The following is a 15,664-nucleotide window of genomic DNA, read 5'->3' on the forward strand; positions in this document are numbered from 1 at the left end:
TGCCGTTCGTCTTCCCTTGCTTTATTTCCCCTCTGCGTGGGTGATGTCAGATACAAGCCGACACGCCTGCCGTGCAAAATTAGCTTTTCTTACGCCTGCTGAAGCTGCTTAGATTTTATAAGAGCCGGGAGGCTTGGTGCGGATTTCTTAATAAGTCGGAGGAGAGAATCATAGAAGTGTCAGGGTTGGGAGGGACCTTAAAGATCATCTAGTTCCAACCCCCCCGCCATGGGCAGGGACATCCCCCACTAGATCAGGCTGTTCAGAGCCCCATCCAGCCTGGCCTTAAAAACTTCCAGGGAATCTATGCACCGATGTATACAGAGAGTGCGCACAGCCGGAGTGAAGGGGGCAGTGGTGGATAAGGTCAGGGTAATGGTTTCTTCCAGGGAGTGTGAGATTTCCCAAATTTCTTCTCTATTTTGCTTTGTCACAGTAGGATTGCAAATTCTAGCTTTCCAGTCATTTCAAGAATAAGGCCAACAGCAGTGTGGCAGCCTTCAATATTTTTTTGGTCTGAAAACTGTATTTAAAATAAAGCAAGCTTAGTTTGAGATGTGCTAATTTTCATACAATAAGAAGGAAACCCCAGAACAGGGGCTGCATGGAACAGACCAAGATAAAACACTGCCAGGTAGCTGGACACAACTTTTCTGTCTGAGTTACACTGACGTATAAATTCACTCTGGGAAAGCCTGGAGAGCAATGTATTCTAATTCTGCTTGACTACAAGCCTTCCCCTGAGCACTTGAGATGCATTCCACTGGAGTAAGATAAGTTGTACTGACAAAATATTTGAAGGATATCCTGAAAGGTTAGGACATGGGTACATTTTGTCCTGTGAATGCAGAAAGATTTGATGTTGGTAGCAAGCAGTGAGAAGAACTGAAAAGACTTTTAATTGTATAGATATTCATGGCAGCTGGAATGCCACAAATCAGAGATTCCTCACTGTTATCAGCTGAATTTGGAAACTGGAGGAAGAATTTCAACATTTTCTTGGAGTGGGGATCTTTCACTTTCTAGTTTCAATCTTTTCCTGTCTTCTCTGAAGCAATTAATCCTGCCATAAAGACTGTGCTGACTGAAGCCTTCTAATTACTGTAAACCAACCCAAAAATTGTATGGAAAAGAAGCAAAGGAAAGGAGAGGGCAGAGCAGCTAGGAGTTCGGAGTAAGAGTGGAGAACAGTGTGGCAGAAAGTATAAGATGTTGGGTTTTTTTTCTTGTGTCTAACTTGTAGCCTTCTCAGGGGCTTTCCTCCTTCCTCTTGTGGCTGTACTCTCCCCTTCTCTCATCCTGCAAAGGTGTCTTTCCAGCCATCTGCACATTTCCATCCCCATCGTCTGGCGAAAGGAACCCCTGTGCTCCCCCCATGCTGGCAACCTGTTCTGGGCCATGACAACTGGTCATGTTGCCCATGCTTAAAGTTGGCTTTGCTCAAACAGTAGAGTTTATGTTAGTAAAGAGAGCTTAAGTGCACGGCTGTAAATGGCAATGCTCTGTCTGCTCGGACCACTGCTCTGATCTGTAATGAGAGTTACCATTTTCATCAAGTTCCTTGGCTTGGACATCTTCCAGTTCTACTGAAGTGTATTTAGTTCATTACGAGCAACAAGTGGTTCATTATAAATGATGAGAATCTTGGCTTCCAAGACCGCCTTTGTAAGTAGTGAGCACTTGAGTATAGTATTTCAAATGGGAGGCTCTAATGCATCTATTGAAGGTTGTGTGGTTTGTTTTTATTCTTAGTAAAGAGTGGCAGAAGGAAGCCATAGTACTCCACCCATTTGCTTGCAAAAAGTCTCTCTATAAAGCAAAGCTAGTTATGGGTCCAGCTGGGAAGACTTCAGCCATCATAGTGAATGACATCAACCCAGGCACCTCTAAGACTTTCTATATAAACTAGCAGTTAGTGAACACACTGTCCTCAGGGCTCACAAAATTCAGCTACAGAGAAAGGCTCCTTATAGCAGCCTTCTAGTACCTGAAGAGTGCCTAAAGGAAAGCTGGAGAGGGACTTCATATAAGGGCATGTGCTGATAGGACAAAGGGCAATGGTTTTAAACTAGAACAGGGTAGATTTAGATTAGACGTTAGGAAGAAATTCTTTACAATGAGGGTGGTGAGATACTGGCACAGGTTGCCCAGAGAGGTGGTGGAGGCCAAATCCCTGGAGACATTCAAGATCAGGTTTGATGGGGCTCTGAGCAACCTGGTCTAGTTCAAGATGTCCCTGCTCAGTGCAGAGGGGTTGGACTAGATGACCTTTAAAGGTCCCTTCCAACCCAATGCACTCTGTGATTCTATGAAATACCAAATACCCAGACCCTGAGGAAAAGCTGAAAAAGGGAGGAGTATTCTGGGAAAGAACGTAGAAAAGGCATTCTCAGGCCTGACAAGAACTGGGTTTCTTAAGACCTTGTATCTTTTCAGTGGCTATATTAGGGCAAAGCAAATGAAAACCAGCTTTTCTGCATTCATATCACATAATTTATCATTAAACTATGCTAATTTGTGACAGGCTAAAAATAAAGAAAAGAGGATACTCCCCCATGTAGCATATAGTTCAGCTGTGTAAGTCCTTGATGCAGAACATTGTTGATAGAAAGTTCAAGGGAAGACTGGGCAGCTATGGAACAGAAATCCACTGAGATTTCCTCACACATATAAACTACCTCTGGTTTAAAGTCAATGAGGTGCAACTGATTGTAAACTAAGAGACAATGAGGGAGGAGGGACATACATGGTTGACCTATTCTTGTGCTCTACCCTAGGCATCCACATTTTACCAGTGTCAGAAACAGGATTTTAGGTGAGGTGGACTTTTGGTCAGGCCAGAAAAGCTATTCTTATGTTCTCATCATAGTATTTCTTTATTTTGACACCTCATCATTTATCCACAGATATGTAAAATTAACATTCCTCTTCAAATTTAGTACTAACTGAGCAATAATGAAAGCAATACTTTGAAAGTAACTTTTAGTATAAAAGGCAATATTTAAATATGTGATTTCTGCTGCACCAATAACCTAGACTTCTATGGTCAACGGGTGTCTCTTTGCAAAATCTTGTTCCTGGGATGACTCTGCTCTGCTTTTGAAACCTCCAGATATCTTTTAGTATGACTGCATACACCCCAGAGCTTAGGCCTGTGAGTCACTGTAATCTCCAGATGTCTTATGACAGTCCACATATCTCCTCTGAAACTTGAGTTAAGTACTTTAAAGCTAGGGTGGGTATCTTTATACTGTATCATAAAATGTGTTTTACATATATCCTGGTAAGTAAACTTCAGGTCAGAGTTGGTGTTCCATGCAGGCGAAGGTGAAAAGTGTTGAAAATTATGCAGAACCAAGACCACCCTCTGAATTTGGCATCAGAAGCAATAAGCTGTGTTTGAATCATAGTACTTAGCTAAAAAGTGATAGTTTTTACACCTTGTAGACAACAGCATATAGACAAGACAAGTCTATATGGTGAAGATGCCTCAAAATTGCAGCTACACAGCTTTTAAAGTGGTATTACCACATCTTTTTCCATGTTGCACACATACTCCCCTTTTTCATACTAGATCTTCAGCTAGCTTGTAACCAGGCTGTTTCGCTGGATAGTAGTATTTATACTATTTTAAACTAAGCTCAAGAAAAGGAAAGTCTAAACCAGAGAGCTTAACCACATACATATCCTCGAATTTCCTAACTTTTAAAGTTTAATCATAGGCCCTTTCTTTCTGCACAGCTGAGGTTTCCATGTAATTGGAATGAAGGATATGAGAACAGAGTACTGCTTTTCCAGCGGCAGCGGCCAGTAGTTGTTTAATGCCACTGACATCACTGTTGCCAATGGAGAAAAATGGTCTTTTCAGTAATATTTTGAGCTCAGAATCAAGACTTCTGGGTTCAGTTTCTGGCTCTGCCGCAGACTTCTAACAATTTTACATTCTTTCTGCATGTTTCCCAGCTACGGATGGGAATAATACAGTTTTTTGTCTTTCCCATTTAGAGTATTAGCTCTTTGTGTGGTGCATTACCCATCTAGGTGGGGCTTTCCACATGTGACCATAAGACACAGAGAGCACAGTTCCTGCAGCCTTTGTGGGATCCTGCAGCAGAAAGAGCATGTGGTGAGTCAGCAGACTTGTCCGTCCTACTTGGCTGGGCTTTCAAGCACGTATATAACCAGGAGTCTCCTCTAGACCAGCAACCTTCTTCTTTCCTCATTTCAAAACCATGGGCTGGGAAAGCAGTACTCTGTTCTCATATCCTTCTCATATCCTTCATTCCAAACCATGAGTTTTGAAATTCTCTGATATGCTGAGAGAGATGCAGACACCCACGTGGGAATGAATGAGGTTTTGGTGGCCACACAAGGAGATACAGCATGGGATCTGCAGGAGATCCGTGCCTTTCAGAGCAGCAGAAGCTGAAAGCGTTCAAAATGGGACTTGCCACCTTGTTTAGGTGCCCAAATTGCTCCTTCTCCAGACAACATAAACTTTGAAAGGGGAAGGGATATCTTTCTAAGTTGGTTCCCTGGCAGAGCAAAGTGCCATTTTTCCATAGCAGGCAGATTCACAGCTGGGTGGGTAACGCAGAACTATTGGTGACTTTTAGGTCACTTAAAGCTGCTACTTTTTGGCCATTACATGCAAGAGCACAATTAGTCTGGTTTCCTAAGTCTCACAAGTCTCACAAGTATAGTCTATCTGTCCATCTCTGCCCCTGGATGTCAGCTTTTGAATGCAACTTTTGAACACATTGGTGGTTTTCAGCCATGTTCTACCTACAGCCAGCAGCTATAGAGAAGAGAAGCAAAAAGCAAAAAAGACATTGCATTCCTATGGAATGAATATAAACAGGGCTCTATATAGACCACAGTGACTCAGACTACTGCCCCACTGAAGAAAAAGCAGTTAAAACTGTTTCCACCTTCCAGTAGGTAGCTAAGCATGGATTCTGGCTGACTCATCTACACCTGTCTTGCTAGAGACGACTTGGAACTGTCAGAATCTGTACAGGGAATATCCAAGGCATTTCAAGGAGAGTGTTAAAATCTCCTCCACTGATGTCAGTGCTAGTATTGCATGATTATACTGTGAAGATACTAAGATAACTGTATATATTTCCAATGCATATTTTCAAATCTCTCTTTCTTTTTTTAGAAAAAAAAATAGATAAAATGGAGCACGTGTCACTGCTATTCATATTTTTCATACCTATATTGGGTCTCACTAATGGAACAGAAACTGAACAAGATTTTACTTGGCACTTAAAGAAGATCCCCCAGATTGTGAGCGAAAGAACTTTTTCCCTTGACAGCCCTAAATTTGAAGCCAGAACCAATTTAGAGCTGAACAGCGTGTGTGGAATTGAATGTCAAAGAAAAATGCCAGTGCCAAGCTTGTCTGACTTAAAGGATCTCTTATCCTATGAGACCATTTTTGAAAATGGCACACGGACCCTGACTGAAGTGAATGTCCTGGGACTAGTGCTTGACCCAGCTGGAAATGCAACCACACGCAGGTCTTCCAGAAGGAAGAGGCAGATATATGGAACAGATAGTAGGTTCAGCATTTATGACAAGCGGTTTATGACCAATTTTCCATTCAACACAGCTGTGAAGATATCCACTGGTTGTAGTGGCATCCTCATTTCCCCCAAGCACGTGCTAACAGCTGCCCACTGTCTACACAACGGCAAGGATTACGTTAAAGGCAGCAAAAGACTGAGGGTGGGCCTGATGAAAACGAAATCCAGAGGCGACGGCAGAAAACGCAAAGGTGCTAAAAGAAGTAGGAGAGAAGTTTCGGCAGCACAAGAGGCTCCCGAAGTTGCCACAGAACTAAAGCGACAATCCAGAGGTGGTGGGAGAAAGCAGAGGAGATCTGGGAGGAAGCAGGAGACCTCAGATGGCATGCCCTCCTTCCAGTGGACCAGGGTGAAGAGTACCCACATCCCAAAAGGCTGGTTTAAAGGTGTCTCAGAGGATATTGCCCTGGATTATGATTACGCTGTTCTTGAACTCAAGCGTCCCCACAAAAGGAAATACATGGAGCTGGGAATCAGTCCAACAATCAAAATGATGCCTGGGAGCATGATCCACTTCTCAGGTTTTGACAATGATCGCTCTGGGCAGCTGGTCTACAGATTTTGCAGCATTTCTGATGAGTCCAACGATCTCTTTTATCAGTACTGTGATGCGGAGCCTGGCTCCACCGGATCTGGCGTCTATCTCCGTCTTAAGGAGCCAAACAAAAAGAAGTGGAAACGCAAGATCATCGCTGTTTACTCAGGCCATCAGTGGGTGGATGTCAATGGTGAACAGCAGGATTACAATGTAGCAGTAAGAATTACTCCTCTCAAATACGCTCAGATTTGCTTCTGGATACACGGGAACAATGAGAATTGCACACAAGGTTGAAGTCAGCTGAACCTGACTCACTTAGCACCCATATTACAGTAGAGTAAAAGTTTGCTGCAGCAGTTACTGGAAGAACATCACTCCACATCAAGATGTTTTGGAACTCAAAGCTCGCAAGTAATATTATGGTGACTTGAGGAGGAACGCTGAATTGCTGGGGGGTGGGTAAAATTGTCAAAATATTTCTAATGTAATCAACCCTAGATATGCACTTAAAAATCCCAAACTATATTTATGTTTGCGATTGTGATAAATTCAAATCACATCAGAAAAAGAAAATGACTACACCTGGTTGAATTTTTTTTTCCAAGGGAAGAATTGAAACATCTCAAACTGATATAATTAAACAATATCTATTTTTCCAATGGATTTGCTTTTCTCAGGGTTCTGTTCCAATTCTTCAAATGCAAGTTTTGCATACAGCACATTACTGTGTGTGCAGAATCATCCAGAGAACTGCATGAGATCAAGATATTATATTGGCATCCTCTAAAGAACACAGCTCCATGTTGAGAAGCAGCAGTCAAGTTCATGCTTCTTCGCTTGGAAAACTTCCTCCTACGATTGCTACAGGAACGCTTCCATGGAAATCCCAAATTTCTATAGCTGAGGATTAGACCTTAAAGACAAGTTTCGCTTCACTTCACTGTTCATTAAAAACATAAAAAAAAAGAAATGAACGTAGAAGTTTCCATGTTTGGAAGAAGAAGCATCAGGAATTCCTTTAAATCTTCTTTGAGAAGCTATAGAAAACTTACACACATGTGTTTGCATTCCAGTTAGTATTTGGAGAACTGTAGGTTTAGTTTCTAGTCAAATGTTTAGCTTTACCATTGGGAGAAGTCACTGACTTCTGAAGTTGCTGTCTGACAATCATTTAGAGCTTCACAGACGATAGACTTTTTGGGTGCTAACTGTTTTTGCAGTTTTTATGAATTACTTTTATATGAGTTCAGCTTCATAGATGGGATAGTATGTGTTAGTCTGGGAGTTGGAAAGCAATACGTTATTTTGACTTTGTAGGGTTTTGCAAAATGGGTAGCTTTAATCATGTCATATTCAGACTCCACCTCAATTAGAGTTATAAGTTTAAACTAAAGATTTCTCCCAACTAAATTATACCACCTTCTGAATGGTAGAAGAACTATCCTGTCCATTATAACAGGTATCTTGTTAGGTAGTGGCAGTAGTTAGCAAATAATTTGGTTCAATATGTTTGCTGAACCATATACTTAGTGAAAACACAAAGTGAACTTGACTTTTATATGCCTTTAAACATAAATCACATTTTTTAAAAAAGTTGTTGATTGCTACACAAGTCTATATCTTTTATATCGAGATTTTGAAGCACACAGGATTCTTATGGTGCTATATTAATCAAATAACATAAAATGATACTGTGCATTTCTGAACATACCCTTTGTGTTTCAATATTGTTAGGATTAATCACCATCACAATGTTTCATTTTTTTGATCATAAGTTTATGCTGACCGAAACACATTTTCTCCCTGCGTAGAAGAAAAAATAACAATATTTTAAAATACTATCAGTTTTTTTAGTGTCTTTAAAATATGCTTGTAATATTTTTTGATGAATTAAGATCATTTTTAATAACCCACTTTTCCGTAGATGATTGAAAGTATAAAACCTGACACTTTGAATGTGCAGGCAACTAACTTTGTCATATTATTGCCAAAGAATGACAATTTAAGACTTGCTTCTGTACCATAACTCTAATAATATTCATTAATTGGAAGAAATCTCACTTTAAAGTAAATGATTTCTTTTAATGCCAGTCTTTCCAGTGAACATTTAACTTCCTTTTTTTTAAATAATTTTGTGTGATTGCTTGCAGAAAACTAATGATAGTTTTTAAAGTTTAGAAATCAATGTCTACAATTTTAAGATTAATTATATTTTACTGTCTCCTTTAAGACATAAGACTTCATTGACTGTAATTTTAAATCACCTCACTCCAGTACTGAATACTCTTGCTCTATGCAGTGGGCTACAATATTCTTTACTGTGCTTTGTAATATTTTTCTTAAGTGCCTTTTTCCATAGTTACTGTGATAAATAAGGTACCATGTCATTAATTCAGTACAAGTCAACCTAGGTCCATGAATTTTGTTACAATTACTCTCGTTGATTTGGGTCCAAAACTGATCAGGAAAAAGGTGGCCTAGTAAATTCCTTGTTTTGGTGAGTCTTATTCAGGTGTACTCACTAGGAGCAGAAGTATAATCTATTTCTTTATTAGTTTGGGAATCAGGGACAAGGTGAGAATGAAAAATGTTGATATCAGCTTTCATATACTCTTGTTGTAGTAATCATCCACTATAAATACCTCAGCCATGACCTGAAGTTCTCATACCAGGCTGATAACAAATATTTATCCTCAGAAGATAAATATTAGGTGCTCAGTGCCTTATTTTATGGTACTAAAAGATTAAAGAGGCTGGCCATAGGAACACAAAAATTAATCAAAACTATGTATGTGTATTCAAGCCTTTGTGTCTGACTGCACATGTGCAAACACATGCAAATATTCAGCCTTGTAGAGCATGTGCCGTTTTGACGGGGTCAGTGCCTTCAGGCAAGGAAACGCAGGCACAAGAAGATGTGGACAAAATGTTATTCCTGTTGTATGTGCATGCCAGGCAACATTTCAGTCTGCCCCCTGGCCTAAAAGAGAAGGAAATGCTTCACACAGGCACTGTGACTGCTTACTACAGGGACTTCTGAAGTAGTTCGTAAATCGGGTGCTTACACACAACAGCAAAGAATATAAGTTAAAAAAAAAAAATCATCTACATGCTGAGGAAGGAAGGAGCTCCTCTTCTGCTGATAAGGGATGACCTGGCATAAAACAGCAATTAATACAGAAAGAGAGAGGAAGATAAGTAGGTGATACAGAAGACCAGAAAGACAGAGGTGGTATGCAAGGCATAAAGAAAGTGTGAAAAGTAATAAATGAAATGGCTGCAAGGTAGCAGAGGGGCTATTGTAAGAAAGAATAGGCAGCTGATAAAGGCATAACAGTATTAAGGTGTAAAAATCACAAGTTACGTGAACAATCTTCTTTTGCTGTTACAGATTAGGCTGTTCTTCCCAGCCAGCAGCACCAGGGAAAGGGCTCTGAGAGGGTTCAAGTTGTAGCAGTGACCACGAGCAGGCAGGGGTCTTTGACCCGGGTCTACAATCCCTGCCCAAAGTTGCAGGCATCACGCTTATTGTGCTTGGGATCCTTGGGAAGCAACAGATCTGTATCTTGGCCAAAAACCTTGGCAGGACGAACCACCCAGCACACCGGGTCATCAAGAATGTAGTGAGTAAAAGGAGTTTCTTGCACTTGAAAGGTTCCCAGACCTGACATTTTGTTGGGATTCCTATAAAGGCTGTTCCCCATTGGAAAAAGAACCAAAACAGCAACAACAAAAAAAGCCAACAAACACAAACTTTCAGACTTAAGCATTTAAATGTTGGCTCCATTTTTTTGCATGTACCTACAAATTCTAGCCAATAAATTTTTTTTTCAAATATCTTCCATTTGTGCTTGATATCTTTGCAGAAATGTAATCAACTGCTTCTAATTTTAAAGCACAGAATACTGCAGATACTTCCATGTACAAATTCCTGGATTAAAGAATGAACGGAGAAAAAGAAAAGAGAGAATGTTTTTGAATTGGACGCTTAAAATTTTAACACTATCTCAAAGGATTTGGAAGTATATTTAAGTCCGTACTGCACCAGCCCTTTTCTCCAAGCGTGAGATAGTGTTTAGGTTAAAAACCTCCAGAGGTAGCTTTGATGATTCTTTAATGCTCTTAATTCTTTAAAGACTGAGCAAACTTAAAAAAAAAATGTTTTTAGAATATTTTTAACTGCGTAAAATGACAACTCATTTGGGAAAATAAATGCAAACCTTTTCTATGTTAACATATTCTATGATGCACATACTAACTATGTCAATAAATATTTTCTGTTGTTTTTCTTTTCCTCCATCATAATATAATTTTTTAGCTATGGTGGTGTTAAACAAACCCTGTTCTGTAAATGCTTGTAACAAGTTATCAGTGAATCATCTTACAAGATATTAAAGTCTCTAAATTTGTTCTGGGAAAAAACCCAAATCACTTCCCTGTCTACTCCTGTCTTCAAGAGAATTACTCCATGAGCAAATCTGATGAGTAAAATCAAAATGTTTCAGCAAGGAAATGACTCATAGACTATGCCACAACTTATTAATTCTGAAATAAGTAATTAGTTCTGTTTCTGTTATTAGCTGTTGTATTTTCTGCCTCAGAGAGCTGTTGAACCAAATTAGAAGTGCATAAAATGTTATAATCTTGATTCTCAGCATTATCTTAACTATGTGTGCTTGAAACTGGTGCTGATTTGACCACTGATAGTAAAAGACATTTTTGGCAAGGATGAGAGCTGCTGGAAATATTTAAAGGAAAGTTTAGAAATTATTACAGCAGTGACTAACAATGTGTCTCATACAAGCAATATTAACAGAGGTCTGGCAAGGGCTTCTCTGCCAGTTCTGGTGGTCCTTACATGGGGAGGTGTAAGGGCCACAGCTTCAACAGCTTCACTTGGAGCTGGTAGCAAGATTTAAAACTTCATTGCTGGAGTCTCCTTTTTGTGGCCTTCTGGGAGAATATCTTGGTGCCTGAGAAATATTTCTCAGTCCCTATCTGGGGAACAGAAACGAGAGACCCAGGGCTGAGATCTGTGTCTTTGGCAGGCCACTCCCAAGCCACTGGCAGGGATGTGGTTGCTCTGATGGAAGATACATTCCAAGACATGCTGTGGGTCTCACATTCCCATGGGCCCTAGGCTTGAACTGGTATCCTGTCTGAATATCTATTCAGTTTTAAAGTGTTCAGGCTGCCCAGGGAGGTTGTGGAGTCTCCTTCTCTGGAGACATTCAAAACCTGCCTCAACATGTTCCTGTGTTACCTACTGTAGGTGATCCTGCTCTGGCAAGGATTTTGGACTAGATGGTCTTTCGAGGTCCCTTCCAACCCCTGACCATTCTGTGCTTCTGTAGTTCTGTGATTCTGTGGTTCAGATAAAGCCCAGTTCCTTGTGCAGGTTATTTTTCTGGCATACTTGTTCCCTTCATCTTTAACAAATACTTAAAAGGCCTTCACAAAATAACAGCAACTCAAATCCACCAAAGAAATGGCATCTTTAATGGTTGGATTTGATAATCTTCAAGGTCTTTTCCCACCTAAACAGTTCTATGATCATATGGTGGATATTATGCAGATATTCCTGATGAACCATTCATTCTTCCTGCTTGGAATATGTTTATAAGCCTTGATAATAGCTTACTCTTCAGCTATTATTGCTAAGAAAAAATATCAGATATACTGGAAAAACTAGACATGTATTTTACGATGATTGTGCCTCTTGGCAATTATGTATGCACCATAGTTATTGCAGTTGCTATGGCTCTGCTTTTCCATGTGAAAGAGTTCGAAAACATCGGATGAAACCAAGTTGGGCTGGTTTTCAGACAAATTACTCAGCTGCCCTTTGGCTGCAGTTGCAGCATTCTCCCACCCCTCCCCTCCCATTTAATTTCCAACTTTATGGATTAAATGCTGTTTTCAGCTTTGTTTCATCAAAGACAAAAGCAGACAGGAGACAGCAAAGGACTGCTTCTGGCTCCACCTGTCTGTGGGCATTTTGAAGCAGGGCAGGTCTCAGAGCTGGAAGAGGACAAGAGAAGGCAAAGGTGAAGACTGTGATCCACAGCAAAAATGCACAGTGCCTTACTTAATGGAAGAAAACCTAATTTCTGTTTTTCCTACAGGGAAAGGCAACCCTAGTTTTTACATTCCTTTGCCTTCTCTTGAATGATTAACTCATCAGCTAAATATTGTTGGCTCTTGTACAGGAGCAAACCAACCCACTCAGTGGTGGGAATACGACATACCCTCAAATGACAGCAGGGGCTTCCCCTTCTCAAGACAAAAAAAGAAAGGAATGCTAAGTCACTCCTATGGGGATTTACTAGTAATACGAAAGGGAAAAAAAAGCAATCTCTAAGACAAACACCGTATTTTATGTAAGTAAAACAGGGATATTTTGAAAAATAGATATGCGTAAAGGCAATGGAGGCTTGTGTCTCCACATGGAGGTATGTGTGGCATATGGATTTTTCTGCTATGCTTGTCTGTGCAGAATGTGTCTCAGGACTCCAGTGAGTTACATGGTGAAAGAACAACTAGTTGCTGGGTGTCTATCCCACCATCTCCCTACAGGGACAGGGATTTTGTGCTACCAATATCTAGCTACTTGTTGCAGGTTTGGGCTCAGGCATACTCTTCTTGAATGGTGGAAGTGGACAGAGGCTTCCAGGCACTTGACCACTGACATTTTAGGGTTTTGTACATTTTGCTGTATCTATCCACGGAGGATGTATGAAGTAATTTTTAATAATGGAGGATTAAAACAGTAAGCTCCAGTAAGCAAACAAACACTGCATCACATTGTCCTCTCATTTACAATAGTGAACCTTAGAGGGAATTTGACCCACTGCATATTATATGTATTTACTTGTTACAGAGCATTATAAACTAGGCATTTATGATCTGTAAACAGGTTTATTTCTCTTAGAAATAAAAAAGAAGACAATATTGAAAAGGGAAAGTAGCTTTGACAGTGTTCAATTTAAATATAATACTTTATTGCACAGTGATCTGTGATCGAGAATTGCAGCTTATACAACTGATGTACTTGAGCCCTTCATTTCACACACTGATTTTTTCCTTAAAAGTTGAGACTAAGTAAAACTAGGCATCTGATCAATGTGATATGCATGTGATCATGCAGTGATCAATGGGAGCTTACTTTTCTGTCCATGCTGTGAAAACAATGTTCAAAAGCCTAAACAAAACAAAACAAAACAAAACAACCCTGAAACAGCTGCTACTAATTGTATTTTACTACCTTTAAACTGATAGAGAGTTGTCTTTATAGGATTATGACTTTGGAAGCAGTTTTTGCTCAGTTATTTTGATTTACAAATCCGTGGTACACCACATGCACACACAGCAGGGGCAGCTTTAAACACTTCTTGAAGGCTCCGCTACCTCCAACTACAAGCATAAAAGAAATACTGTGCAGTATTTGTGTATTTCTTCTCAATTCAGCCTCCACCTTTGCATCCTTCACATTAAGGACATCAACTTTGCCCCAACCCCATGCTCTGCCCATTTATTTGCAGGCACCTTTTATCAGCGGAAGCAGCTTTTCTTGATTTTCATTTGCATATCAGACAGTTTACATGCAGGCCACTTCTGAACTTGCTGATGTGGTTTTTTCACCTTGATCCTATCCCTATGAATTGTTTTTCATGCCTTTGACTCTTACCTTACAAGATTTTTATAGTGGGGAAAAATCTGATCTCTCCCTGCTCCAGTAATGTATGAACTTGATGCTGCTGCTCCCCACCAGGACAGGTGGGAAACATATGCCTCAGTCCTGCAAGAAACAAACTATTGATTCCCTTTTCATTTCTGGCTGTTGCTCCAGACTGCTTTCCTTAGTCTTCAAACAGCTTTACATGAGGCATACACACAGCTGAGGGATGAAGGTGACTGGGGAACCCATCTGCTGCTCTGCTGCAGAGGCCTTGGAGAAAACGCAGACAGAGTGGGCCCAGACCTTGTCCTCCCAGTATCTCCGTCACTGAAGTACAGGCTCAGACAACCCTTGTCCCATGAATTTCATGCCATGCCTCTCCTACCACACCAAATTCCCTGCAGGAAAAGAAGGTCCTCAGTGGAGTAGGACAGTGCCAGCCAGGACCCCAGCCAGGAGCTTCACCAATTGGGGGACTTCACGTAGGGCTCCCCTTCCTCCAGCACCTTGGTTGACCAGAGCATCTTCACAGTCCCCAAACTAGTCTCTCTCTCTACACTTAAGCTATTTTTAATGTGCTGTTTGCAACTTCATAGATTCATAGAATCATAGGGTTGTATCAGCTAGAAGAGACCTTGAAGATCATTGACTCCAGGCATTGTCCCAGCCCTATCAACCCACTAAACGATTACCCCCAACGCAACATCCATCCATCTCTTAAACGCCTCCAGGGACAGTGACTCAACCACCTCCCTGGGCAGCCTGTTCCAATGGCTGACAACCCTTTCAGTATAGAAATTCTTCCTCATATCTAACCTGAACCTCCCCTGGCACAATTTAAATCCATTTCCCCTCATCCTATCACTCTCCACTAGGGAGCACAGACCAACCCCCACCTCTCTACAACCTCGCCTCAGGTAGTTGTAGAGAGTGATGAGGTCTCCCCTCAGTCTCCCCTTCTCTAGGCTGAACAGCTCCAGATCTTCATACTTCATCTCATACTGCCCTGCCCATCTTGTTGTTAATTCCACTTTTTTTTAAAAAAAAAAAATGCCTACTTTGAGGTTTTATTTAATTTTCTACTTAAACACCAAACACGTAAAATAAATTAAATAAATAATGCTCAGCCACTGGTGCTATACAGTGGGGAACTTGGATTTCTGTCCAAGAGAAAACGCTTCAAAGTTCTATTACGGTAACAGCTGCAAACAGAAAACTAAAGGCAAAATCACTGCAAGCAGAACAGTGTTCATAGCTTCAAACAAGGCACCAAATCTGGAGCCAGCCCGGGGAAATGCTTTCATAAGTTCTGAGTCAACATTAACGCAGGCTGCCAGCTGAAGGAGCAAATTTGTGACGTCCCTTACAAAACAGCTCCTGGCTGCCCTGGCAGCTCCTCCTGCCACAGATGCTGACTGAGGGAGACATCACAGGCTCTGCACCCCAAGCAGCAAGCGTGGAATTTAATCTCCTAGACCCATCCTACTCTTCAGAGAAAGCTTAATTTAATTTCAGTGATTGACTGCAAAAATAACACAAATTTTATGCTATTAATCAGATTATACTAACTGGGCTGCAAACGGCTCCTCTAGCCTTGCAAGATCCACTGGAATAAAAATACCAAGTGAAAAGCGAATGATCAAAAAGTTGTGGCTGCCCGATCCCTGGAAGTGTTCAATGCCAGGTTCGATGGGGCTTTGAGCAGCTTGGTCGAGTGGGAGAAGTGTCCCTGCCCATGGTAGGGGATTGGAACTAGATGGTCTTTAAGATCTCTTCCAATTCAAACCATTCTATGATTCTGTGATCCCTGACAGGGAGGTGTGCCTGTGTGGGAGCCACATCTGCTCAACACCCTGA

The 15,664-nt window shown here is 40.8% G+C and overlaps 1 protein-coding gene across 1 annotated transcript; it reads left to right on the forward strand.

Moving 5' to 3' along the window:
• The first annotated feature begins 5,181 nt into the window (after window positions 1–5,181).
• PRSS35 (protease, serine, 35) lies at window positions 5,182–6,694 on the forward strand. Its single transcript, XM_009875207.1, has one exon. The coding sequence runs from the start codon at window positions 5,182–5,184 to the stop codon at window positions 6,421–6,423; it is 1,242 nt and encodes a 413-aa protein (XP_009873509.1). The 3' UTR covers window positions 6,424–6,694.
• Window positions 6,695–15,664: the final 8,970 nt, after the last annotated feature.

This window comes from Apaloderma vittatum, unplaced genomic scaffold, assembly GCF_000703405.1.
Source record: "Apaloderma vittatum isolate BGI_N311 unplaced genomic scaffold, ASM70340v1 scaffold19148, whole genome shotgun sequence".
NCBI lineage: Eukaryota > Metazoa > Chordata > Aves > Trogoniformes > Trogonidae > Apaloderma > Apaloderma vittatum.